This window comes from Anticarsia gemmatalis, chromosome 2, assembly GCF_050436995.1.
Source record: "Anticarsia gemmatalis isolate Benzon Research Colony breed Stoneville strain chromosome 2, ilAntGemm2 primary, whole genome shotgun sequence".
NCBI lineage: Eukaryota > Metazoa > Arthropoda > Insecta > Lepidoptera > Erebidae > Anticarsia > Anticarsia gemmatalis.
This window is the reverse complement of record NC_134746.1, coordinates 6,430,635-6,455,051: the sequence shown is the minus strand read 5'-3', so window position 1 is coordinate 6,455,051 and position 24,417 is coordinate 6,430,635. Positions and strand designations below refer to the sequence as shown.

General features: G+C 37.1%; 4 protein-coding genes across 7 annotated transcripts; 2 read left to right on the top strand and 2 right to left on the bottom strand.

Annotated features, from left to right (window-relative positions):
- Positions 1-1,035: 1,035 nt before the first annotated feature.
- Positions 1,036-7,128, top strand: LOC142981615 (uncharacterized). Of its 3 annotated transcripts, none has more exons than XM_076127656.1 (5): positions 1,036-1,409; positions 5,982-6,108; positions 6,209-6,340; positions 6,430-6,489; positions 6,734-7,128. In XM_076127656.1, exons 1-5 carry the CDS (start codon positions 1,242-1,244, stop codon positions 7,030-7,032), a joined length of 786 nt encoding a protein of 261 aa, XP_075983771.1. In that variant the 5' UTR covers positions 1,036-1,241; the 3' UTR covers positions 7,033-7,128. The 3 variants fall into 3 exon arrangements, with proteins under 3 accessions (XP_075983771.1, XP_075983760.1, XP_075983753.1); XM_076127645.1 differs by having other exon boundaries at positions 5,952-6,108; XM_076127638.1 differs by having other exon boundaries at positions 1,269-1,409; positions 5,465-6,108.
- Positions 7,129-7,245: 117 nt separating this feature from the next.
- Fcp3C (Follicle cell protein 3C) lies at positions 7,246-10,514 on the bottom strand. 2 transcript variants are annotated; one of them, XM_076127676.1, is made up of 4 exons: positions 10,387-10,495; positions 9,845-10,017; positions 9,277-9,456; positions 7,246-8,393 (listed from the first exon to the last, which is right to left on the bottom strand). In XM_076127676.1, the coding sequence occupies exons 2-4, from the start codon at positions 9,995-9,997 to the stop codon at positions 8,220-8,222; spliced, it is 507 nt and encodes a 168-aa protein (XP_075983791.1). In that variant the 5' UTR covers positions 9,998-10,017; positions 10,387-10,495; the 3' UTR covers positions 7,246-8,219. The 2 variants fall into 2 exon arrangements, with proteins under 2 accessions (XP_075983791.1, XP_075983783.1); XM_076127668.1 differs by having other exon boundaries at positions 7,265-8,393; positions 9,845-10,021; positions 10,387-10,514.
- Positions 10,515-14,066: 3,552 nt separating this feature from the next.
- On the bottom strand, positions 14,067-15,172 carry LOC142981607 (armadillo repeat-containing protein 7). Its single transcript, XM_076127627.1, has 3 exons — positions 14,952-15,172; positions 14,634-14,804; positions 14,067-14,453 (listed from the first exon to the last, which is right to left on the bottom strand). Exons 1-3 carry the CDS (start codon positions 15,058-15,060, stop codon positions 14,209-14,211), a joined length of 525 nt encoding a protein of 174 aa, XP_075983742.1. The 5' UTR covers positions 15,061-15,172; the 3' UTR covers positions 14,067-14,208.
- Positions 15,173-15,435: 263 nt separating this feature from the next.
- Positions 15,436-24,197, top strand: eIF2A (eukaryotic translation initiation factor 2A). Its single transcript, XM_076127615.1, has 12 exons — positions 15,436-15,649; positions 15,732-15,873; positions 16,179-16,314; positions 16,555-16,634; positions 16,895-17,073; positions 17,317-17,471; positions 17,632-17,716; positions 17,938-18,111; positions 18,517-18,694; positions 19,625-19,878; positions 22,329-22,513; positions 23,425-24,197. Exons 1-12 carry the CDS (start codon positions 15,625-15,627, stop codon positions 23,548-23,550), a joined length of 1,719 nt encoding a protein of 572 aa, XP_075983730.1. The 5' UTR covers positions 15,436-15,624; the 3' UTR covers positions 23,551-24,197.
- The last annotated feature ends 220 nt before the right edge of the window (positions 24,198-24,417 follow it).

Below are 24,417 nucleotides of genomic sequence, written 5' to 3'. Positions count from 1 at the left end.
TAGTGGTTCTCATAAATCAGATATGGAATAATTGAACGTAAATCTTTGCTTTTATGGTCAGTTAGCAAAAGCCTCGGCTCATCGCTTCCTACTTTACCTGTTCCTATGTAAAATATTTTACACTTGTATTACACGTATTATAAGTTTAGATATGTTTTATTCTCAAAGCGATCACTAAGCCGATGCCTACGTGTGGTAATCCTCTGGTGATGGTTCGAAGGCGCAGCCTGACTACCCAGATGCGACGTAATATATCGAATACTTACAATGAAGGAAAAGAATCTTCATGTTTCAGATACCATTTGATTTTGTAGCTGCTGGATGTATTAACTTGAACATCCTATTTAAGTGGGTATGTACAATGTACATGCTATATTCCATTGCAGATTGGTTCGATCTACGTGCGTAATTATATAGAGAAATAGCAAGCCATGTTATTAAGTATCAAAGTACAATACAAATTAAATTGGTGCAAAATTAATTACTTCCATGATTACCTTCTTACTTTTATTATAACAATTTTGATGCGGCTTCTTCAATTAACTTTTTTCAAATTGTGGCTCTAAAGGCATTCTGTTCACTCGCTAACTTTCCATTAATGCTCCTATTACTAAATTGATCTACCTAAATTATTATCTAGTAGGTTTTTTAGGTGGTCAAGGAATGGTGCAACGCGTACGCGATATAATCATTATTACTGATGATTGCTTTCAGATTTCTGAGCCACTTTCATTGTCAAACTACAATTGAAATATTCAGGAGACTAATACAGACGTGACGCGCTTGGATAACTACGTAATGAGACATTTAGTGCTTTTCCTTGTTTAAAACGTTAACCAGGGCTTTGGAAACTTTGGCCTTGTTTATTTTTAATATTCTCTCTTTGCCTTTGAGTTTGAGTCTTTGTGGTGCTGCTGATAGATAGTCAGCTTATAAATATCTCCAATATGAGATGCTCCCTCTTTCGTTCCGTTCCGATGGCAAAATTGACAAGCAAATTAGTGGGTGTTAAAGTTTGTGGAGATCCAAACTTTAAGCGTTATGTGTGTTCGCATAGACATTATGCTTGTTACGTAAAGCTATTGACCTTTCGCCCGTGGAGTCAATATACGCATTTGGTAGTTCATCAAGACAAATGATGTTTTCTCTAATCGCGGCTGACAATCAACATCATTTCTAAGATCGCAGTGGCGGTGTATCGGCCTCGATTCACCCCACTGTCTCCGTAGTTTCCATTTGCAATGGCAAAAAGTTGTGAACGGTGGAGCGTCGGGCGGGGCGGCGGCGACATCGAGTGCGGAGTGCCATTACCGGCGACCAGCGCGCGAGGCACGCCGGCGACGCCGCTGCCGCACCGCGCTGCTCGGCTGAGAAGCGCGCGCGCAGGGGTGGGCAGCTCCCCGCTAACGGTGAGGTTTTAATGATACATTGTTGGTCGCAGACAGGGGAACGGTTCGCGATATTGAGAAGTTCTTGCGCCGACGATGCCGACGCACTGCGCTCGCGCTCACCGTTATCCTATTTCCTCTCCCTCCTTTATGTTCAACGCATTGTGATTGGCAGTATGTAGCTATCGCTACAGTTTACGGTAGTTCGTAAAAGAAACAACGTCAAAATGTAATTGAAATGTATTTTACTACTAGTTTACTACACAATAAATGGAAATACGGGAGATTTTATGGCATGTGTCAGATTTTGCGCGAAATAATCTAAGCAATAGAATCTAAGAAACCAGCATACCTTAGATTTGTTAAAGTTTTGGTATTATTTGGGTAAATTAGGGGCTTTGTGAATCATTCCCAACTAAAGCGTAAAAACAAATAACCCGTAATGATTTCGGGAATCTCCCACATTGATAAATTAATTAATTTCACACTAATTCATATTAAATGCCGGAGAAATAACAAGCCCTTCATTTTTTTCTTGAGAAGTAACTTGTAATCTGTTTTACCTGTATCTACGTTGATATCCAAGTCCTGTAATTCGCACCAAATAATTCTACACGATTATAATATAAACTGTTGTTTTTTCTACAAACTTACACGATAGGATGTGAATCGCAGCCACTCGCACGAAAACGAATAACTGTAATAGTATCTATCTAAATACATGGTGTGTTTATGTGTGACTACGAATTATTATAATTATCCTTGTGCTGTTAGTGGTCAGCAACTGTACAGTATAGTCTCCCAAAAAAGCGCGCGCGTCTCAAAAATAAGCATGATGTTATTGTATGTGATTCAGGCTTCGCTGGCATACACACGTCCGCGGTACCGCAAGTCGCGATTAGGATGGACTCGGGCCAAACAGAAATTACCTGGTTTGGCACTCCTTACTGAAAATCTCCGTCGATTCTAAATAAAGTTACGTTGCAGAAACTGCTACTGTGTCCCTAGTTCAGGCACGAATTGATTTCCAAGATAAAGCTGACTTAGGAGAATAGAGCCAAGTTTGAAAGATGGAAACGTTTGACAATTTTTAGAGCGATTTCCACGTTTAACACACCTTTCAAAACAAGTTTTTTCTTTCTTCAAACGCCTGCCTTAACTGCTAAATAAATCAAAAGGTCTACGAATAGATGGTCATAAAGGTGGCCACAAAAGCCGGAGTTTTAGAGCCCTTCAGAAAGTGTGTCGCGGGGCGGGCCTGCGCCCCCCGCGGCCCGCGCCGCACCTCATCACACCCGCTCTGTGTTGGAAAACGTCCATGTATGCATTTTATAGTTTTCCGTCGAACTGTGAACGTCATTATTGCGTAGGTACCGCCATAGGAAGGAGTCGTAAACGTAAAGGTAAAAAGATACGCTTTGATATTGGAACTATCTGAAAGTATCGTGAATTGATCTCTGGGAACATTTAGTCAAACTACCTGCCGAAGTCTGCAACTCTGTCTAAGCTCTATGTTGATAAATGAAACTTGTGCGATAACAAACAAGTAACAAGGCCGTCCTCCAACTGTCGTGACTATTGCAACAAATAGGTACAACTATAATCACGACAGTTAGTCTAATTGTTCAAACAATTACACTAGACACAAGAAGATTCTATGTACAACGTACTTAATGTTCAACATCGGTTTATGTGCATGTCTAGCCAATGCACTAATCTAAATCAATAATTTTGATGACTAATGCGCGCAATAATTAAGTTTAATCATGTATCTTGGACATAAGATATAAGAAGCAGGCTTCCCTGTGATAGCTGATGTTTTTGCATAACTGGATTGATATTAGCTACGATGCAATGTTATAACAGCGAATTTCAATTCTGCTTGACATAATAAGCAACAAGTCGAATGAACTGTTCATCAGCAAGGGTGCCTAAGCCTTATGCGGTATTCTATTGATATCGTGAACGTGCTCTAGCGGTATGTTCGATATAAAATACTAACAAATAAATAATGCATTTAGAACTGCATTCTTTTACACGAAATACCGCAATTATAAAGCTCGGTAGCTCTACCTTTACTTTTCAACCAATAAGTCACAGTTAGAGTTCATTGGAATTAATACCCTCGGCGAGGGCAGCGGGCACTCCGGGGCGGCAGGCGACGAGGGGGAGGGGGTCAAACAGTGCGAGGGGGGGTGTGGTGTGGGCGCTGTGTTGCGCAACGCATTACAATAACGCGAGTGTACGTGCCGCGGCCGCTGCGCCCGCGTCGCCGGGGTCACACGACAACTGATTCGGGGAACACTGAGCACACACCTAGGGTTGCTCACAATTGGCACACTCACGCAATATCACCAGTAACTGATACCACTGCTCTCGCTGTTTTGACAGGATTATGCGAGCCAATCGTAACTGCGAATCTGAAAGTATCAAATCATCGAAGACACGACTTTAAATCTTATCTAAGCGACCCCAATACACGTGCGAACACAAACGCCAGCACAAATATTGCCTATGCCATTAATTCATTGAATGAATTGACTAACATGATAGTAGTGAACAGAATAAAATTGTGCACTGTTATGTTCTTACATATTCACATAATTTATGACTGTAATCAGGCATCTTTTGTAATCATTTATCTGGGCTTACAGATAATCAATTTATATGTCTGTATTATGCAGGAATATGCAAAATGGCACTGAAGTTCAAAACATTGTCGACCTTGTAAACATGCGTATTGGAAACAAGACGTTTGCAGTCATTTGCATGTAATTGCAGCCCAAACATAAATCGATAAAGCATAATGCGAGTAAAAGTATACGTATAATATACGTACACGCTGCGCAGAACCCTTATCGTTTAATTATCAACCTCGTGCGATCAGGATCCGGGAGTAATGTGACTATTACTGTTGTACACGTGACCTCTACGTAAACTGATATTATCGGGGAAAGGATCAAATCCGCTGCGATTTGCACTTTGAATAATACATTCTGACCTGATATACTTATTTATGACGTAAAATAACAGTGACTCCGACACATTTTGTGAGCAAATTGGCTAAATATTGTTATATCATGATTTATCACCTACAAATAGAGAAAGGTAACTCTATTTTTACTCAGCTTTGACCGATGTTGACTTTATAAAAATCCGTCGATCGGGCAAACTGCAATCGGTACAAAATAACTAGGTAAGCATGAAGTGGTTACATCATCTACGACTCTACACAAATTCCATTACCTGAATAGACATAATATTTCACTACGATGTAGGTAGTACCTTCAGATGCCGGCGCTGTTGCGTTATGATATTGATAGATAATTATGCATGAACATGAATGAAAAACTATCAACGTAATGTAACTTAATCATCTTAAGCACCGACTCTACCGTAGATCTGAGAGGTACCTGTGTGCCTTTTATTTTGGGCACAGGTTGTTCAGTTAAGGAATAAAATGACGTTTGTGAGACGGGCTATATTTGGTCGGTCGTTAGGTGCCAAAACATTTTAGTCATGTAATAGAGAAGCAACCAGTGTTCCAGCTGTCTACGCAAGGATGCGCGGGCGACGCGCGTTTCTTTTTAGAAAGTGGCACGTGGCGGGGTTGTTCACCCTACGCGATCCGGGTCAGGCGCCGCGCCCCCCGCGCGTCTCCGCCCGCCGCTCCCGCGCCCCTCGCGCCCGCACCGGCGGTCTAGGTACCTATGTACTTGATGTGAGTGTACTAGTCCTTGATAAGGGAACTTCATTGACACCATAATCGAGTGTAACCGGGTCAACGGATAAGGCACTCCTTGTCGCGCCCACCGGCGCTTGCCACAGGACCACGCCAAGCGCCATGCCCATGCGCCGCCGCGCTCGTTCGCACTCGCGCACACATATTGCTATTATCTGCTGATAATCGTACTGCAAATTCGTCAATAACTCTCAATTCTTATTGAAATATAAGATCGATTATTCCATCAATTCAAAAGTATCGGAACTAGGTGCACACTTCTCGAATATTTTAATAGACTCTTTAAAGTCTCTGTTTATTGGCCAGAAATAATCAAAAGCTATTTATTCCGTAGATATGTCACCGAATAACGTAACCTAGGCGACACAAAGTTAACTTTATAAAAGTGAAACAAATAATAATGGTCACAGGAACGTAAAAGAAGGACTGAGGATGTAATATTGTTCTGTCAAGCGAATGTCGTATACTGTCAACTAATTATTAATATTATAATTATTTGAGAGCATAAGCTCCAGCGAAATATTTTTTCCAGTAGTTAAGTAATTTAGCGCGTTGTATAACTATTTGTAACTTTAACTGAAATGGAGGCGAAGAAAAGAAAACGTTCATCGAACTTTACAAACGCAGAGATTCAATTACTTTTGAGTTTAGTCGAAAAATTTAAACTAAGTGTCGAAAATAAGAAGACTGATGCAGTTTCAAACAAAGAGAAAGAGTCGGCGTGGCTTAAAATCGGGATTTTGTTTAATTCGTGTACGGTAGCAACTAGTATTCGATCATGGAAAACATTAAAACTGAAATATGAGAGCTTAAAAAAACAGATCAGAAAGAAATCCATTCTGCAAACGCAGACAGTGGGTATAACTGGAGGAGGACCTTCCGATGCTTCAGAGTTGACTCATGTAGAAGAGAAGATGTTGGACGTTTTCTCCGACTTGCAAAGGGCCGAATCTCGGCGCGACAGTGATGCCGTATCAGGTAAGTAATGCTAAATGCTGATAAGCGAATGAGGAAACAAAATGGTGGGAGTCTCAACAATGATACGGTATTTAATAAACTCTAACTCAATATTTTCCAGTGCCTTTATCTAATGAAGTGATATTATTGGACGAAGATCAGAAAGAAAATCTCTTGGTGGCCGATGCAGAAGGAGAAAAAGAAGTTCAGAATCATAGATCATCAATCATCCAAGATGATTTTGAATTGCCAGGTACCTACTATGTGACTCATTGTTTGTTTTTGTATAAGTTTGTTTTCATGAATTAATTACAAATAAATCATAAGTTTTATAAATTTTAGAAAGTGACGAGTCCGTCATATTTGAAATGGACGAAAAAGACGTCAACGTTATTGGAAAAGGTATGAGTTTTTCAGCTCTTTACGTTAACAATGATTATACTGTAGTTATAATTCTCTTCCCGCATACAGCACGGACATAACAGAAATTAGCAAAAGTAATTAATGACCATATTTTTCCCCATTGGAAGGTATAAAAGTCCGTTTATGTACTTACGTACCTATTTAAATATCATAGTTAGAAAAATATATCAACCTAATAAAAAAAATACAGACTCCACCTTATTATATATTAACCAATTTTCAGAAAACAAACTGAACCAAAACAACTCAACAGTCCTCACAACAAGAGTGTCAAATATGTTACAACTGGACACAGCTAAAGAAAATGTTGCTGACAAAATGGTTGCCGGTCTGGACAAACCTAACACAGATCAACAAGAATTAGTAAAACTGCAGGTGAAAATAGCTGAAAGACATTTACAGTACATGGAGGAAGAACATAAGTTGAAGATGATTCATCTTTTAAATGATGAAAGAAGAAAGCAAGAACTACATGAATTAATTTCTCTAAAAATCCAGAGCAGTCCTGACTGGTCCTGTTAAAACGGTGATATATTGTTAGTTGCTTTTTATTTGTAACTGATTTCAGAGCGAATATTTAACGGATATTCAAATAAATTTACGACTTACTAAATAAAATGTTTAACGAAAAACGCCAAAAAAATTTAGATACTTAATTCCTATAAATTAAATAAGTACTTTACTTGTATTTGGTAAGTGAAAATTATGGCATATTAGAAGAAAAACGTATAAACAAAACAAGTAGGTATAAAGGATAGAAAAACGTTAATAAAATACTTAAGTTTGTATTCAATAAATAAATTATCCGCATAATTTATACCTGTAGTTTATACGCTACTTACACATGAAATTAATAGTCTGATTACATTAATTACATATAATCAGACAGAATCAATATTAATTGCAAATTATAATTACATAAGTACGTACATTCAGGTAATAAACAAAAGTAATTAACAAATAAGTACATTAGAACACTAACTCTAAACAATTTATCGAATTAATTATGAATCTGCAGACATTAAGTAATGTGATGTGCGCGCAATTCTTACTGCTAACTAGATATTTTAGATTTTATGCTTAACTTAAACATTTTACAAATTAATTATACATATTACTTATTTTAAGTAGAGTAGACAGTGGTCATTTAAATAATTACACAAATAATACATGTATAAGTATCACTTAGTTATTACGCTTGTCAGGCCACACACGAAACACCTACATTAGACATGCGGTAGGCACGAAAGTCTACTTAACAGTGTTATCGCATTCACATAAATCATACTGATTACGTAACATTTGATTTACAAATTAGCTTTATAATTGAATAGTGTTCTAGATATGTGAACTCTATACCTAATGAACTTATAGACCTCAAGATATGAGCGAATATAATGTGTCGTAGAAACGCATAAAAAGATAACCCGTTTTAGTTCTACAAACTTGTGTAAATGGTAGTATCCGCGAAAACATGACACGGAGCGCTCGATAAGGTTCAACGGTTGTAAATTAAACAACTTAGAACGAACACAAGCATCACTAGTAGATACATCAATCTTGAGAAAATACACTACTTCGCTTAAGTATAAGTTAGATCATTTAACTTATAAAATACACTATAAATAAAAGGAACAAGTTCACAACTCACAGCCATGTTAAGCTACGATTACCATTATCCTATGCTGTCGCCTATCAGGCGGTATTTTTCAACACTTGTGATGTTCTCCATCAGTGCAGCAGAACTCCTTGCCAGCGGAAAAGCTGGTGGGTGTCCAGTCTCCCCCACAGTTGCGTATAAAGAGGAACGCCTTTTCTCTGTGCACGTCACGTTCAACCGCACCGCAGATCACTGGTCCAGCGCGCGGTAGATACTTCAGGATCTGATGAATTTAATGATTACGTGTTATATTTATGGACTTTATAATTTACACAATTTGTTCGCTTATGGACAAGCACAATTATGTATCCGAAAGCATAGAGACCATTTCAACATTTGTGCATTAGACTAGGGTTTTTTTATCATCGTGCAGTGCAAGTTACAATGATTTAATTTTATAGTTGGAAAAATCTGATTGTTGATTCGATGACAATTTTTATTCTGAAAAAAACTCCAAAAGATCGAGTGCCATGTTCCCATGACTATTAGACGGGGTGATCTACATAACCTATATTTTTATTGACGTTAAACTTTAAATTAATATTTAAACGAATTACCTAGATCTTCGAAAAGGACATTCAAACTTACCTACCACTCCAATTGTTTTAAAATATTATATGGACGAAATCGGCGACCATTTACCAACGACCTTCACTTAACCATCAAATGGGATCCTATTGTTATAATAAATTGCGACAATATGAGGTGACCTCAGCCAGCAAACTAATTATAATATATGGCCTTGGAGCACACACACGTGCAAACCAGGAAATCTATTAAACTATACCTACATGTAAATATTATAATAACTATTTACGTTAAATAAAAAATAATGAATCCTAGAAGTACTTAGCATGTAATGTACGCGATCGCGATGGTTATGGCTGAAAGTTTATAGTTACGTATCTTACTACCTTTTAATAACTTAGTTTGCCAAAATCTCATGTAACTTTACCTTTAGTTACTTCCAGCGTAGTTATCCATAGACAAAGAAAAATCCGTCCTAAACAATGAAATCCTGTACCCTTGTAGAGCAACACTAATACATGTCTTCTGTCTTTGTGGGTACGCATGTAAATTAGGGTAATTATTAAAAAAATAGTTACCACATCAAGACATCTGGTGATGCAGTTCTTGAAGCCTCCAGTGCCGCACGGCAGGCTAGGTGAGTCCGTGTCGTAGGTGACGACGGGCTCTCCCTGAGGAGGCCCACGTGGCCTGCTGCGTCTGCCCTCCTTGATGCCGACCTGCTGCGACAGGAACACCCCGCACTGACACGGCTCCAGCTGTACAGATAATAATAATTGTAAATCTACTACAATCCAAGACGTCACCATTACTGAACATTAAGTTCGGAGCCTTATGAATATTTTTTCATTTATTTATTACATCATGCCTGTCATATCCTAAGTTGTAGGGTGAGTTGTATCAATACAATATTTCTTAATTTACAAAGTTAGTCCCGTAGTCCAAAGTAATCGGGGAGAGGCAGAGATCGCCATATAACAGTCCATGATCAAACTCGCTATTAGGAATTGGCGATTAAAATAATAGATCAATAGCATCTTTGCGTGAGGAACCCTTAACCTTTTGATTAGCAGTCGTATGTGTTGTTTGTTGTACTCTACCACAGTAGCATTGAATATAGAAAAACGATAGTAAGTTAATCCGTACCTCTTCTTCGTTCTCAATCTCATCATCATAGATGATGTCTTCTCCCGACATCAAGCTCACATAGTCCTCCCGTTTCGTCTTACGCCTCGCTTCCGCTGCCACGATCAGCCATAAGCTTACAGCGATGACAACCCAGCACTGCATGCCACGCATTGTAGAGTTTTATACCTTATCTATCTAAAAACAATTGGAGAAAATAATTTACTAATAAAATTCCGAAAGTCATCAATAATGGGAAGAAGGGCTATTGTATTGTGATAATATTTTTTGGCACTTAATTGTATTCTATATTTTATGAGAGTATTAATTTACAGACATACTTTTAATTAAATTATAAACACAACACATGGTCTGGCAACACAAACATTTTGTTCTGCCCGAGAATCGAACCCGTAGCGCTATACACGACAAGCAACGTTTTATTTCTGCATTCAGTGTAAGAGTACGTACTACGCCCCCTATGCAATACGCCCCAATTTGATAAAAGCAACTGCACAAAATACCTACTGCTCTAATTTATTACGAACGTAAAAGTTACTCACATTAAATGTATAGTAGTTTCAATACGTAGTCCGTGGTGTTCCAATTTTTCACGAGAATGACCCACACGAGTTAACTGTGACTCCTCTCAGAAACTGTGTCTATATAAACTTGTCACCCCCAATAAGTATCACTCGTAAAGTGTCAACTTAGCATTCCGACTGTACGGCGAAACGTGCTTCGTAATAACTAGCCAATATTGTTTTTACTTAAATATCTTTCTTCGTATTCTACGTGATTTTAATGAGATAAGAAAGATCTCAGACAAATTAGTAGAATATTTTGAATTCCTTTAGAGATTTTAAACCCGATAAGGCGTATATGCATACAAAGCTTGCATTCTTGCAGTGGTGTAGGTACCTAGCTAGGTACTTTCTGAGTGCATACTTAACTCTCGTTTCGTTTCAGGAAGTGGGGTTTTGCAAGCATACCTACAATAAGGAACATAGATCCGATAAAACCAGTAATTCCATAGGTGGCTAAAACAAATAAGTTCATAATTTTTCTGCGTCGGAATCAAACCCACAATCCTAACGACCAGATTCAAGTCGCCGTTACACAGTGTCGTAATTGTATTAATCGTAAAAGGTAGCAGATTTTTTTATTGTAAGTATTTTAGTAGATATATGTGCCGACAAGCATTCAATAATTATTTGGTTTACAATAATTGAGTCAGCTGTAGGAACCCCAGGAGCAGGCCTGGTAATAGAACGAGCTGAGCTGCCTCCAACAAAATTAGCGATGGTGTTGTTAATTGTCAGAAATTAATAGTAGTCTTTCTCAATATTTTGCCCCTGAACTTCCTTTAGTTATAATATGTTGCGGGTATGTAACCAACGTAATGATTATCGCAATTCTAATTTCCGTTTCCCGGTGTAGGCAGGTACATATCTGCAGGGCAGCCATCGTAACACATCTTACCGATAGATTGCAGCGAGTTCACTACATTTATCGCCCAATGACGTCAGAACTGGTAAAATCAGTTTGTTTTCATTGGTCAGGTTTCATCATTTTTGAAGTTAGTCCCATGAAATAGACACCTTTATCCTATTTTCACCAAGACTTTGGCCCGACTCCCGACTCGGGAATCAAACCCGAGTCCTAGCGATCAGCAGTAGTTAGGATTATTTAAAAATATTAAACGATGGATTTTTACTTAACACTATGACACATTTCTTACCGCAAAAATTAATAACCTTTACACTGTTCATAGCAAGTAAGTATAATCAGTTGGGAATCAAACCCACGACGATGGGGCAATGTTGTCACGACGTTCATTTCCATTACAGACGGTAACAACTAACGCATTTTCAGCTTTCAGCAACACATTTCACGAAATCCTTTGGTATAAATAAACCAGCTCGACCAGCTTGTAATATCCGTCCCTTCCCGTCAGCTTGTAATAACGACTACTCATCTACACTAGTGAGCTTAATATTTAATTTTACTAATATAATGGTGATGCTAACTGTGGTATGAATGAAAAATTTGTTAAACATTATGCATTTTATTTTCTACAATATTAATTGAAAAATGTAGATACTATTTGACAATAAGGAAATTGACAAACGCATGGCTTAGTTTCTTATGCCTCGACACACAACTAAGATGTTATCGTTGTGATAATATTTGCCAAATATAACCTACTATAAAACTGAATTACACAACTTCACAGCCTTCCCAACCGACATACAGTTTACTCTACAAAATACTGAAGCAATCTCATCTAGCAATATTCATAATAAAATCTGAAAGTCCTAACGCTACGTATATCTATGACGATAAATATTAAGCACATTATAACTATGAGATATTGAGAAAAAATGTTATTTTTTTAAATAACTATCTAAAATATGATGATCTACAGATTTATGGTAAACAAAAGAAAGAAAAAAAAAACATAAACAAGCATTTTTTTAATAAAAAAAAAAACGAACATATCTGTAACAGTAGAAATCACGTAAAACAAAAAGTGTATATTACATGCAATTGTAATATAAAATGCAGATAATATGTGAGTATTAAAAACTTATCACATTAAATGTGATTCTTCATGATGCGTTTGAAAAGATCAATTCATAAAAACAACAAAGTATTTTAATAATAAATAACAAAAGAGTAATACAGTTACATATATTAGGACATAATCCTCAATTATTTTATCACTAGCATCTAACTTACAAGCCGTAAATAAGAAAGTTAATCAAAGAAGACAAATTATGTAATAAACGACTAATTGCAACATGATATTCATTGAATACAAAATTCGAGAAAAAATGTTATACTCCTTTCAAACATTCATTTACCTAAATGAAGAATTTTAATGATTGATAATGTAAGTTGCGCCATAATGTCTCACCATTATGAAGCCAACTTAATGTGATTACGATCATTGAGTAGGTACACTTAATATTATGCAATAATCACGACTCAGCAGTTAGATGCAGGTTATAGGGTCTTACTATATATTACTGAGAATCATTATTCCAAGAATGTATAGTGTTTTCATATCAAAAATAATGGAAGAACATAGATAATATAGCATCAAAACAGAAGGCAAACTGTGGGACTTAAGATAGTATAAGAATCATTGATAAATCAAAGGCATGTAACTGTATTGCAAAAAAAAACAAAAATTCAAATTGATTTGGATGAAATATTACATAGAGCACAGAATACAATTTAATAAGTGTAACCAATTATATCAGAGGAGCAAGTACTATATTGACGAAAAAACTGATACATATGCTCAGTTATTGAACAAGGACTGGCAAGAGCATCTCACATTGCAGATTATATTTTTAATCATGGCCAAATACAATATAATTCATAGAAAAGAAGACAATATCACATACATAGGCAGTTTCATAATAATTTAGTAGCAATGCATTCTTGTGTATTTGTAGTAATGAACTAGTTACTATCAGTCTTAATTAATTACAGACTATGAAAATTGTATAATAATGGACATTAAATGGACAGATTTAGGGATATAACTGTAGCATAATATTGTGTTCAGTTGTCACTAAATAATGTTCATCAACCTTCAAGGTTTAGAGTACTCTAATTAAAACTAAATAATTGTACTTTACAGTTTATAATGTTAAATTTTATCAATTTTATGAATTTATTGGCACATAAGACAGACTATCATTAAACTTTTAGACATTTCTAGTTTCTTTTTTGTTTTAGAATTACAAACTTCAAAAAGTTCATAACAATAAGAATTTCAAATGCAATATTGCATTATAATAATGTTTTTCCTTACCAAGTACTTATAGCTAACAAATAAGTTACTTGTTAAAATAAACTTAAATATCTAACAGTCTTTGGCCAACATAAGTTTAGCCTCACCCTCAAACACAACCTTCTTTTCTTCCTCCACAATGCAATAAAATTTAACTTTGAGAATTTTCCTCACATCAACAAGTTCCACACTTATAGTCAGCTTTTCACCCACAAAACACTTGTTTGGGAATTTCATTGTTTGTGACACCAGCACTGTGCCAGGACCGGGCAGGTGTGTGCCAATCAGTCCTGCCACCAAGCCATTCAGCAATGCTCCATGCACTATTGGCCTCTTATTACCATTATTTTGGTGTAAGTGATTGTGGTCACTGGTGAGATTAGAGAAAGCATCCAAGTCTTTCTGAGTCAATGTTTTCTGTATCCGAATTTTATCCCCTGCCTTGAAAGCTGTATTGCTAAATGTAGTTGTATGAATTTTACAAATCTTCTGGTAATTTTTATTATTCACAACAATATAAGGGAATCTGTTGGATAACATCTTGTTCATTTTTGTTTAACTGCAGAGTATCTATTTCTCATTTACAAACATCTTGTAGAAATATGGTAGCTAAATTAGACACTTTCTTGTCATTAGACTTCTGTAATATACCAATTTGTTTAGAAACTTCTTCAGATTGTATTTCTAAACTAGCTTGGTGATTATTTAGTTGGATTAAAGTTGTGATTGTGTCTGCCAAAATATTATTGTTGTTGGATTTCAGCAAAGCAGTAAATGGCTTGATACCACACTGGGATATAATATATTCAGCATTCAGTGGATCTGAAAGTTACATAAAGGACAATGTATTATAACTTTGTCTGAACAATTCATAACTTATATTAGTAGTTTAAGAAGAAAAACAATACTAATTATTGTGAACATTCCAACCTGAAATCTTTAGGAGTACCTAGTTATCTAAGTGTAAGGTTTTGCTAGAAATCAATAAAATGTTGTCCTTACCAAAGCAAAGGTTGCAGACCCCAGCTACTGCAAAATGTAACAATTGTTGACTACTTTCTTTCTTTATGACGTAGAGGAATATGTCCAAGACTCCAACATCTCTGATATATTTGTAGTTAATAGGATCGTACGCGAAATTAGCCAAGTTAGCTAACACTTGACATTTAGCATCTGAAAATGAAATGTTGTCTATTTATTATTGTTACTCTTTTTCTGATGATTATAGTTTAACTTTAATGTACTTTAATAATAGTAGTTCTAGCTTTGGATAGCTTATAACGCTGCTTGATTAACTGATTCGATTGTGATAATATTTACCATAGGATGAAGAATGCAAATATTCGTCCACTAACAATGACAGAAAGCTTTCTCGATCTGTTCCATTCTCAGGAGTACGTTTCAGAAGTTGATTCTTGCTGCTGAACATTGAAAAAGATATATTAGACAGCAATTTTTGGCTCTCAGTAATCAAAACAATAAATCGAAATAACTGGCATTTCACGCGCCATTCTCAAATTGTGAAATTCAGCCATCTTGAATTTTCTTCAATTCACAACAGATAAAACATAACAAAGGTCAAAGACAATAATTAACCTTAGATTAAAAATTTAACTGACACAGGCTTTCTAGTGCACCGCAAGTTTATTGCCGAAATTAATTTAGATTAGTACAAAAAAAATCACCCCAACGAGCCATATTTTGATGTGGCTTTTTTTGATGGAGGTTGAATCGTCTCAAATCTAGACTCGCCTACGAGAGATAGTTATAATTTAATTGTGATTGCTGCTGTCATGTCATTAATGTCATTACTGTCAATCATATCAATTTCCTTTCCATTTTGATTTCGTAAAAAACATTTAAAAATATAAATCTATTTACGAAGCTATATAACATATGTTTACGGTAAATCGTAAACTTTAGTCTGTGTTGGTGATTGTAGAATGATAAGCTTTAATCCTTAATTGTTAAGACATATAATAACACAGTGAAAATGAGTACTACACCGCACATAGCTGGTAAATATTATACTCTAAACTCATCGTAAGACGAGCAGCATGTTTGATAGGTTATAATTAAACTATAACGTTGTATTTACAGGTCTAACCGGCAAGAACATATTCCTAATTGATTTTAAGGAACCTTATGAGGAAAAACTACTGAGAGATGAAACAACTACTAACATACGTAGTATTGTTTTTAGTCCTAAGGGCACGTACCTGGCGTACCGGACGGATAAAAAGTATGTAAAAAGTTATTTCTATCTGATATTCATATCATATCATACTCTTCAACAAAGATAAAGCTTAATGCTAAAGAAATCTTAAGTAGTCAGACCAAAATAATCTATACTTACATAATATAATGGTCTAGATTGAGATTTCACAACCTTTCTTGTAAGGAGAAAGTATTGAAAGTACTTACCTTTAATCTTTTCCTTGTAGACTTAATAGAAGTATAGTTTATTACTAGAAATTACATTGTGTTTTTAAAGTAGGTACTTATATTGTCATTTTTTAATTTCATTAATTCATCTGTGTTCCACAGAGCTGAAATAGTAAAATGTGCCGACTGGTCAGTGACAGCCACTATAGAGGGGAACATAAAAGATATGTTTTTCTCACCACTAGATAATTATTTTACTGTGTGGGAAATGTTTCTCATGACTAAGGAAAATCCTCAGGTGCCTATTCATTTATTTATCTTTTTTTTCTATGTCTATGGTTTGGATGCTTTTTTAATTGCTGTGCATGTTAGGATTTTTAATTTCTGTCAAATTGAGAGTAATTATATGCCTATTAAATCAATTCTTACAATAAACCAACAATTAAAATTTCAAACAAGTTACTTTTAAGCCTTTATTTATTTATCTTAGTCTTTAAGAAGAAGTGTTTAAACTAATAATGTGATGTCACTGTTTTAGGGTAAGCCTAATCTTCATGTGTTCAAATCAGCTACCGGTGAGCTAGCAGGAAGCTTTGTACAAAAAAATCAAACTGGATGGTAAGATCTTAGTAAAAGTAAATAAATAACCTAATATAAAACTAATAATGTGGTTTAATTACAGGTGTCAAGTGTGGCTAAGAATCATAATACATTTTTATATACAATTTATTATTTTTAATTTTATGTTTTTATGTTTTTAAAATTGCCATCACAATTTTTAAATTGAATATTTTTGGTTTTTGTTCCCTTATTAAATTAATATTACTATAGTAATATTAATCATAAAAATTTAAAACCAACTTTTCGGTTTAATATAGGGAGCCAAGATGGACATCAGATGAGAAACTGTTTGCAGTACAAATGAACAATAGGGTGTTGATATATGAGGATGGCAACTTTGAGAGATTTGTGCAACAGCTGCAGGCAGAGAAACTCAAGTCATTCAGCCTCTCACCGAGCCCTGCTCCTACATACTATTTTTCGACATTTACTTTAGGTAATTTCAATCAAATATCCTTTGAACACTACATGCTCTTTTTATAATGTAGGAATTTACACATTGAACCCTAATAAGAATCTCAAACAATAAATAATGATTACCACCATAAGTGACAATTAGAAATCGCAAAGATTCTAATAAGATTCATATTAATAATGCAATGCAAAAGTTTTAAAGCTGTGGCATTATATTATTTTTTGATGTGGTAACGATTTCTAACTTAATACAACAAATACGCAGGTAAACAAGGGCAGCCATCGTTCTGGCGCGTGTTCAAGTACCCGCAGTTCGAGCAGACTCAAGCGGTGGTGAGCCGCTCCTCGTTCCAGGCAGACAAGGCTAATTTCCATTGGAACAGGCGCGGTACCAACGTCTTCGCTATGACGCAGACTGACGTAAGAACAAAATAATACATTGAAATATTAATAAAAATAAATTATTAAGCATTTCAACCATCAAATATTTTCCTAAGTTATATTAAAATCAGGTGGCAAAAGGCTTTCTTCTAATACTACTTTCTTCATAGGAGGTGCTAATAATGCTTTAAAATTGTAGGTTGACAAGACTGGTGGTTCCTACTATGGAAAGCAATCGCTTTCTTATGGCGATGTTAAAGGAGGCTCGGGAAACGTATCATTCAGTAAGTTATACATTTTTAAAACAATCGATGTACAGCCTGAATAATAAAACAGGGAAAATTATTAAATACTGAACACAAAAAATCTTTATTTAATATTTTCTTTGCATGTTCCAGTGCAATTGTAGATATAAGATTAATGAGTTATCTAAGTAGATTGTCATTTTAGCAGTATATACTTATTAATAATTTATTCTTCGGTTCTAATAAACTTTATATTACAGGTAAGGAGGGTCCTATCCACTCGATCTCATGGAACCCCGGCAACTCTAACGAGTGGGTGGCGGTGTACGGCCACGCGCCCGCCAAGGCGACGCTCTTCAACGCCAAGTGTGAACCGCTCTTCGAGTTCGGAACCGGAGCATGGAACTCTATTTACTTCCCTCCTGAAGGAAATCATATCCTTTTCAAATAGAACTTTGTTTTTTGTATAAACGTTTGTTTTAGGCAGAAATATGTTACTTTACGAAGCTCTGCATGTCAATCTATTCTGATAAGAACGCAAAGCATACAAAGACAAGATACTTAAGATGTGCCCATAGTTATTATATTTAAGTTATATGCTGATTCATTTTTATCTACATTTACAAATAATTCCTATCCACATTTTCTTTATGTTAGTACTGAGTACTCTAGCTATAGCGCGATTGTTTTATTAAACCGCAAAGCTTATTGCTTATGTAATAAAAAAAATGAAGTTAAACTCCCGGCGCGATCAATTCAGACTATGTGCGAGTTTGGAACATAAGATTCTTAGTATATTATTACATCTACGACAATGCATATCCTTAACTGCATCGCACGCATGTTGATCGCTGGTTTCGGCAACATAGCGTCGGGTCACATCGAGGCGTGGGACCTGCGCGGCTACAAGAAGCTGGGCTCGTGCGCCGCGCCCGACACCACCAGCCTGCAGTGGGACCCGCGTGGAGAGGCCTTCGTCACCGCCACCACGTACCCACGACTAACTGTTGGCAATGGGTATGTATTTACTGCTTTTTTAGAACTTTCGGCTATCTCATAGATGACTGACTGACATAGTGATTTATCAACGCACAGCCCAAACCACAACGGGTCGGGCTGAAATTTGGCATGCAGGTAGATGTTATGACATAGGCATCCGATTAGAAAGGATTTGATCAATTCTACCCCCAAAAGGATAATATAGGGGATGGGAGTTTACCTTTACGTTACGTTTATAAAAAATCTGTTTTAAGTCACAAACCACACGGACGAAGTCACGGGCATAAGCTAGTATAACATAATGTCACAACCACAATCAGATATAATAATATGTACATTAGTGGGTACACAATTTCAATTTCAGTATAAAATATCGATTTATAATACGTTTGTCATCGCCGTGAATATGATTCCGAGTTCTTGCTGAACCCCCGAGGCAATAGTCCTTGCTAAGATATACCTGATTAATGCTGGCTGTCATGATAAGTTATTCATAGTTTAGTCACTTCCTATTAAAAAAAAAACACACGATTTCAAATGCTAGAAACTTTTTATGTGCCTGACTCAAAACCAGTATGTCTGGCAAAAAACTTACCATGAATTTTTAATCATGTTAGTAAAACATATTTTTTCTCATCTTCGTTGTGGTTATTGACGCGGCACTCCATTTTGAGTGGCGCTGGAATCTATTTATTGGGCTACAATGCTCATCGTAGTGTCAAAAACTACAGAAGAAATGGTTTACTAATGGTTAAAACAAATTGTTAAGGGGAATTCGAGATATAACATTCCTAGCGCGAGTCTTCGTGCTTAGCCGGATGGTTTGACACGATTAGGTTTAGTACTTATAGTGTAACTAAAATCATAAAGGATTTTGGTGTTCCTTTAAAAAAATTAGGAGTTCTTCAGTAAAACAGTTAGATATAAATACAAAAATATTTCGTATAGGTACAAAATCTGGCACTACACATGCGTGTTGATGCACAAGCGCGTGTGTCAGGACAAGGAGAACTTGCTGGCCATCAACTTCCAGCCAGGCAACTTCCCTAAGAGCGACCTTTCGAGGACCGCGCCCAAAGCTATTGAAGACTCCACGCCTAAGCCCATGGCCGCGTACAGGCCGCCCGGAGCTAAAAACAGGCCTTCGACGTTTACCCTGCATGAACAGGAAAAGCCGCATAAGCCGGGAGAAACTCCTAGTGGTAAGAGCATTGTACTAAATATTATATACTTACTGTGTTGTTATTGGTTACGGATCTTTCCTTTTACGTAGTACCTACCTAAAGGTTTGGTCAGCGACTACGGCGTCAGAACAAGTAACAATCATTCCTATTTACAACTAACTATTCCCAACAGGGAATTAGAGGTACATGGAAACTCCTGCGCGAGAAGGGTTTATTTAACTTTGATTACTGTATGTTGGACGTTATTTTACTGTATGTGTAGCGGCTCGCTACATACAGCGACATCTACTAGAACCAGCGCGCAACCAACCACCACGCGCAGTGTGACTGACGTCACAAGTCCTAGATCGCGCTATCGAAGTTTGCACTGCGACTGACTATATATACAAGTTCCCGACTACAACAGTCGGGCAGCCTAGGCCCACCAGGCACGATCACCTCGCCTGGTCGGAGGATCCTCCCTTTGTGTTGGAGGAACACGATCACCTCGTTCCTTCACAGTGATGACCCCGACGTGATTGGAAGCAGCCTTCACGAAGATCAGACCAGCAGCAGCAAACCTTCACACCCTCATCACTCCTCACTCCTACAGCAGCAGTCGTACAACTCCAGCCAGCATCTTCGGCCACACCAGGGCACTCCACGAACATGTCGCTCACGCACATGACTGGCATACCCTACGGCCTCAGCGGCTTCCAACCTGGGCATCATCGTCACGCTACTCTGACGCACCCAGGGCACCGCAACGCTTCGTCTCGACTCACCGCAGACAACAAGCACCTCGCCCCGACTCACTGGGGACACTTCACCGCACACCGCACACCGCACCTCTCCGACTCACTGGAGTTAGCGGCATACAGTTCCGACTCACTGGAACTCATTAATGCATGGCACTGGAGAGACTGACTGACATGAAGAGAAGATCGACCTACGGTCTGAGGGGGAGTGATGTAGCGGCTCGGTACATACAGCGACATCTACTGGGACCAGCGCGCAACCAACCACCACGCGCAGTGTGACTGACGTCACAAGTCCTAGATCGCGCTATCGAAGTTTGCACTGCGACTGACTATATATACAAGTTCCCGACTACAACAGTCGGGCAGCCTAGGCCCACCAGGCACGATCACCTCGCCTGGTCGGAGGATCCTCCCTTTGTGTTGGAGGAACACGATCACCTCGTTCCTCCACATATGTTTTAATATATAAGAATCGATAGGGGTACAGTTTAATGTTTTTGGGTGCCGTAGCCCGCAAATCCAGGCATTTTGACAACTCCCAGTCGTAGTGGATGGTTTGAAAAGTTAAATCTTACTAATATTGCCGGGATCTTGACGCCATAACAACATAACACTTCGAAGCCTATGAGTCATAAGTAGAGTGGTTAAAGCTCGATTAACGGTTAAATTATACAGAAATTATAATCTCACACGTGCCAGTTGTTCCGAATATGGGTTATAAATAGTTCACGTTCATCGTTTAACTTACTTTTATTATGGAACAAGAATTATTTTATACGAGTAACAAATTAATAATGTTATTAATTTAAATGATAAGTATATGGGAGTAGGGTGGGACAATACAGCACTAATAAAACCATAGATAGATAAAGTATCGATATGTCTTGCGAAACATGCCTTTTAACTTATCAATAACTTATCACTGTATTTTTAGTAAATAACTAAAAAATCAAGCAGTTAAAGAAGATTAAATAAAGCACACAGACACGTGTAAAATAAAATCGTGAGTGATTTAAACTGGTTAGTTGTAGCACAATGGTTGCTAAGTCTACGTCCCGACGCACCGGATGACGATGATTCAAGTCCCTGCCGGAACGATTTTGATCTATGATCCACACATACATTAATGTTAATCTAATGTGTATTAGACTTTGACATGATTGATTTTAAAAAGCTGTCTCTATACACTGCACTAAGCATTAGGTTGGGATTGATGTTCGGGGAGGATAGTCTTTTCTAGGACGCGGAGTATCCAAGGTACCGCGTCCTGGCCACTTTATGGTGACAGTTGAAGGAACACCGTCAGGTTTTTAGTCGGTATGCCCAAATTTAAAAGCCGGAACGCCTAGCCGGCGGGAGAGCCCGACAGACCCCCGCTACCTCCCTGGAGCGGGACATGCAGTAATGCATTTTCCTGTCGAAAAAAAAAAAAAAAAAGAAAGGATAGTCTTTTCTAATTTGTATTAGAATATAATTATATAGGAACTCCAAGTTTGGTATCGTACCCGGTATATGGCAATAGATTCGCCCCCTATTACATAGGAGTAACTTTGTAAATGGCAAACGCTTGTTATACCCGTAATTGTTATAAATAAAATATAGATAATGGCGAAACAAGCGTATACTCCTCCTCTACACTAACGGGGATAAACGCATGGTATACCCATACGTGTGTTATAAATAAAATAAATATTACTTTACAAACTGCTTATAATTTTAACCACATAGCGGCGCCGTCAAAGCAAGCGATAAAACAGAAAGAGAAGCGTGAAGCCCGCAAAGCTCGCAAGGCAGAAGAGAAGGCTCAGGGTGACGTGCAACCACCGCCCGGCGCCGCGGCCGAGACCCCGCGGGCACCGTTCATCTCCACCGGAGACCCCGAGAAAGACAAGAAAATCAAGAACCTAAACAAGGTAATTTTTTTGAAACTTGAGAAGTCATGTTAGCTGTACATAACGGGATTTTTCAATAAAAAAGTCTAGGTTGGGTAAGATAGATTGATTGATAAGATATGTGTGCATTTTTTAAAGTAGTTTTCCAGGTGATTTTATTAAAATATCGCTCGCAAGTCAATACTAGGAGTGAAAGAAAACACTCATGACACGATACTTGTTTGATCTTCGTTCAATCAAAGTAATTTTAAGGACGTAGTTGTTTCTTTCTCTTCTTCTTTTAAATATAGGATGCCGTTTTTAAACCAACTTAGCCAGTTTAACCGACACGCACTTTTCTATATTTCGTAACTGAAACGCACATTACATAATACATATTTCTTAATGTTAAATGACAGTTGTAGCAAGTATCCTAATAAAATTAGGCAGGTTTGTCACCTCCGGACCCGCTTGACAACCGATCATGATATTTCCAGACCAACATTTTATTCTAATTAATTTGCTTTAAACACACTTTTAAAAGAATCGCGCTGTATAAAATCAGCATAACTTGTTCAACAAGAATTAAAAGATCCAAAAAAATCTTTCACATTCATACATACATCGGTATACCGAAGTAAATTGTTTGACAATGTTAATGGCACTCTCAGTCACGAACCTTTAGAATGATCGTTTAAACGAAATAATAGACGAGATAAGAAACGAATCGATATCTTCATGGGTATTAATTATCAAGACACCGCCAACTAAAACCCTTTGGTATTTCTAAAAACATGTAAGACTTTATCTCAAATATTCATCGAAATAGGTACCGGTCTAGTCTAAAATCCAGTCTATGTTTTTGTGCTTATAATAGTGCTAATGACCTGTCTGATTAAAATCAGCGGAGTTGTGCATCTACCTTGTTGCTTTAATAAATATGTTCTTTACAGAAATTGAGCGACATAGAGAAATTGAAGCAGCAGAAAGCCGCGGGGAAGCAACTCGAGTTGAACCAACTCGCCAAGATCGAGAACGAGCCCGCGCTGCTACAAGAGCTCGCTCAGCTCAGGTTATGATCGTACACAGAGTTACTGCTACTGTTTCAACAAACGCTTTTACGCTACCACTGTCACTCTAGATATAAGGACAACTGTATACTTGCTATCTCTACCGTGGAACAGGCAAACATATTATAAACACATCTAGTTCACTATCCCAATGGCAGTTACTCGAGCCATCTTGTTACATCAAAATTTGCATTGTTATGAAATCGTTAAAATTGGCAGAAATGCGATATAATAATAATTGTTCTATTTATATTCTAATGTACCTGTTCCGCTAGTTTGAAATAAAGAGTTTATAAAATATTTAAAATAATAAATATTAATACATTTATGCAAATTGTCGACTGATAAAGGCGACGTAAGTTTATGAAGAATGGCGAATCCTACACGAGTCCTTCGATTTTGGCATTTGTTCTAATGTCAGATCATTTGCATAATACACATTTTGAAAGTGGTCAACGGATTAAACCGGACCTATTATGTGCTCCGTGCGCCATTATTGAACTTACTGCTTCCTTGATAGTCCGCGTGTGAAGTCCTATAATAAATACTATATTTTTTCACAAAGTCTGTTGCTGATATGAGAAGTTGTTTAATTTGTTGAGTAATTTGAGTATAATGTAAGTGTACTAAATCACTGACTAGAGGTTTTCGTTTTGTATCAAAGACATAGTGATTGTTGATTTGTTAATACGTTAAGTAAAAACTGTTTAAATGAAACATCAATACAAATCTGGTTACTATTTTTTGTAATCTGAAGTTTTATTTCAAAGTGAACCTTGAGTGAAAATCCCGTGCTTCAAAAAACCTTGTGGTGTTCTCAAACAATGGAATATCGGAAGCTAATAGTGTCTCGAGAACGCACAGTATAGATAACGC

What these genes read in the sequence shown, in the direction of transcription:
- LOC142981615 (XM_076127638.1), top strand. Translation starts at nt 5,712, where the DNA reads ATGGAGGCGAAGAAAAGAAAACGTTCATCGAACTTTACAAACGCAGAG. An exon ending in CGACAGTGATGCCGTATCAG is followed by an intron (nt 6,109 to 6,208) that starts GTAAGTAATGCT and finishes AATATTTTCCAG; the next exon opens with TGCCTTTATCTAATGAAGTG. An exon ending in CGTCAACGTTATTGGAAAAG is followed by an intron (nt 6,490 to 6,733) that starts GTATGAGTTTTT and finishes ACCAATTTTCAG; the next exon opens with AAAACAAACTGAACCAAAAC.
- Fcp3C (XM_076127668.1), bottom strand. Translation starts at nt 9,997, where the DNA reads ATGCGTGGCATGCAGTGCTGGGTTGTCATCGCTGTAAGCTTATGGCTG. An exon ending in AGATTGAGAACGAAGAAGAG is followed by an intron (nt 9,457 to 9,844) that starts GTACGGATTAAC and finishes TTATCTGTACAG; the next exon opens with CTGGAGCCGTGTCAGTGCGG. An exon ending in TCACCAGATGTCTTGATGTG is followed by an intron (nt 8,394 to 9,276) that starts GTAACTATTTTT and finishes TAAATTCATCAG; the next exon opens with ATCCTGAAGTATCTACCGCG.
- eIF2A (XM_076127615.1), top strand. Translation starts at nt 15,625, where the DNA reads ATGAGTACTACACCGCACATAGCTG. An exon ending in TTTTTCGACATTTACTTTAG is followed by an intron (nt 17,074 to 17,316) that starts GTAATTTCAATC and finishes ACAAATACGCAG; the next exon opens with GTAAACAAGGGCAGCCATCG. An exon ending in AAATCAAGAACCTAAACAAG is followed by an intron (nt 22,514 to 23,424) that starts GTAATTTTTTTG and finishes TGTTCTTTACAG; the next exon opens with AAATTGAGCGACATAGAGAA.
- LOC142981607 (XM_076127627.1), bottom strand. Translation starts at nt 15,060, where the DNA reads ATGTTCAGCAGCAAGAATCAACTTCTGAAACGTACTCCTGAGAATGGA. An exon ending in TTTGCATTCTTCATCCTATG is followed by an intron (nt 14,805 to 14,951) that starts GTAAATATTATC and finishes TTTCATTTTCAG; the next exon opens with ATGCTAAATGTCAAGTGTTA. An exon ending in GGTCTGCAACCTTTGCTTTG is followed by an intron (nt 14,454 to 14,633) that starts GTAAGGACAACA and finishes TGTAACTTTCAG; the next exon opens with ATCCACTGAATGCTGAATAT.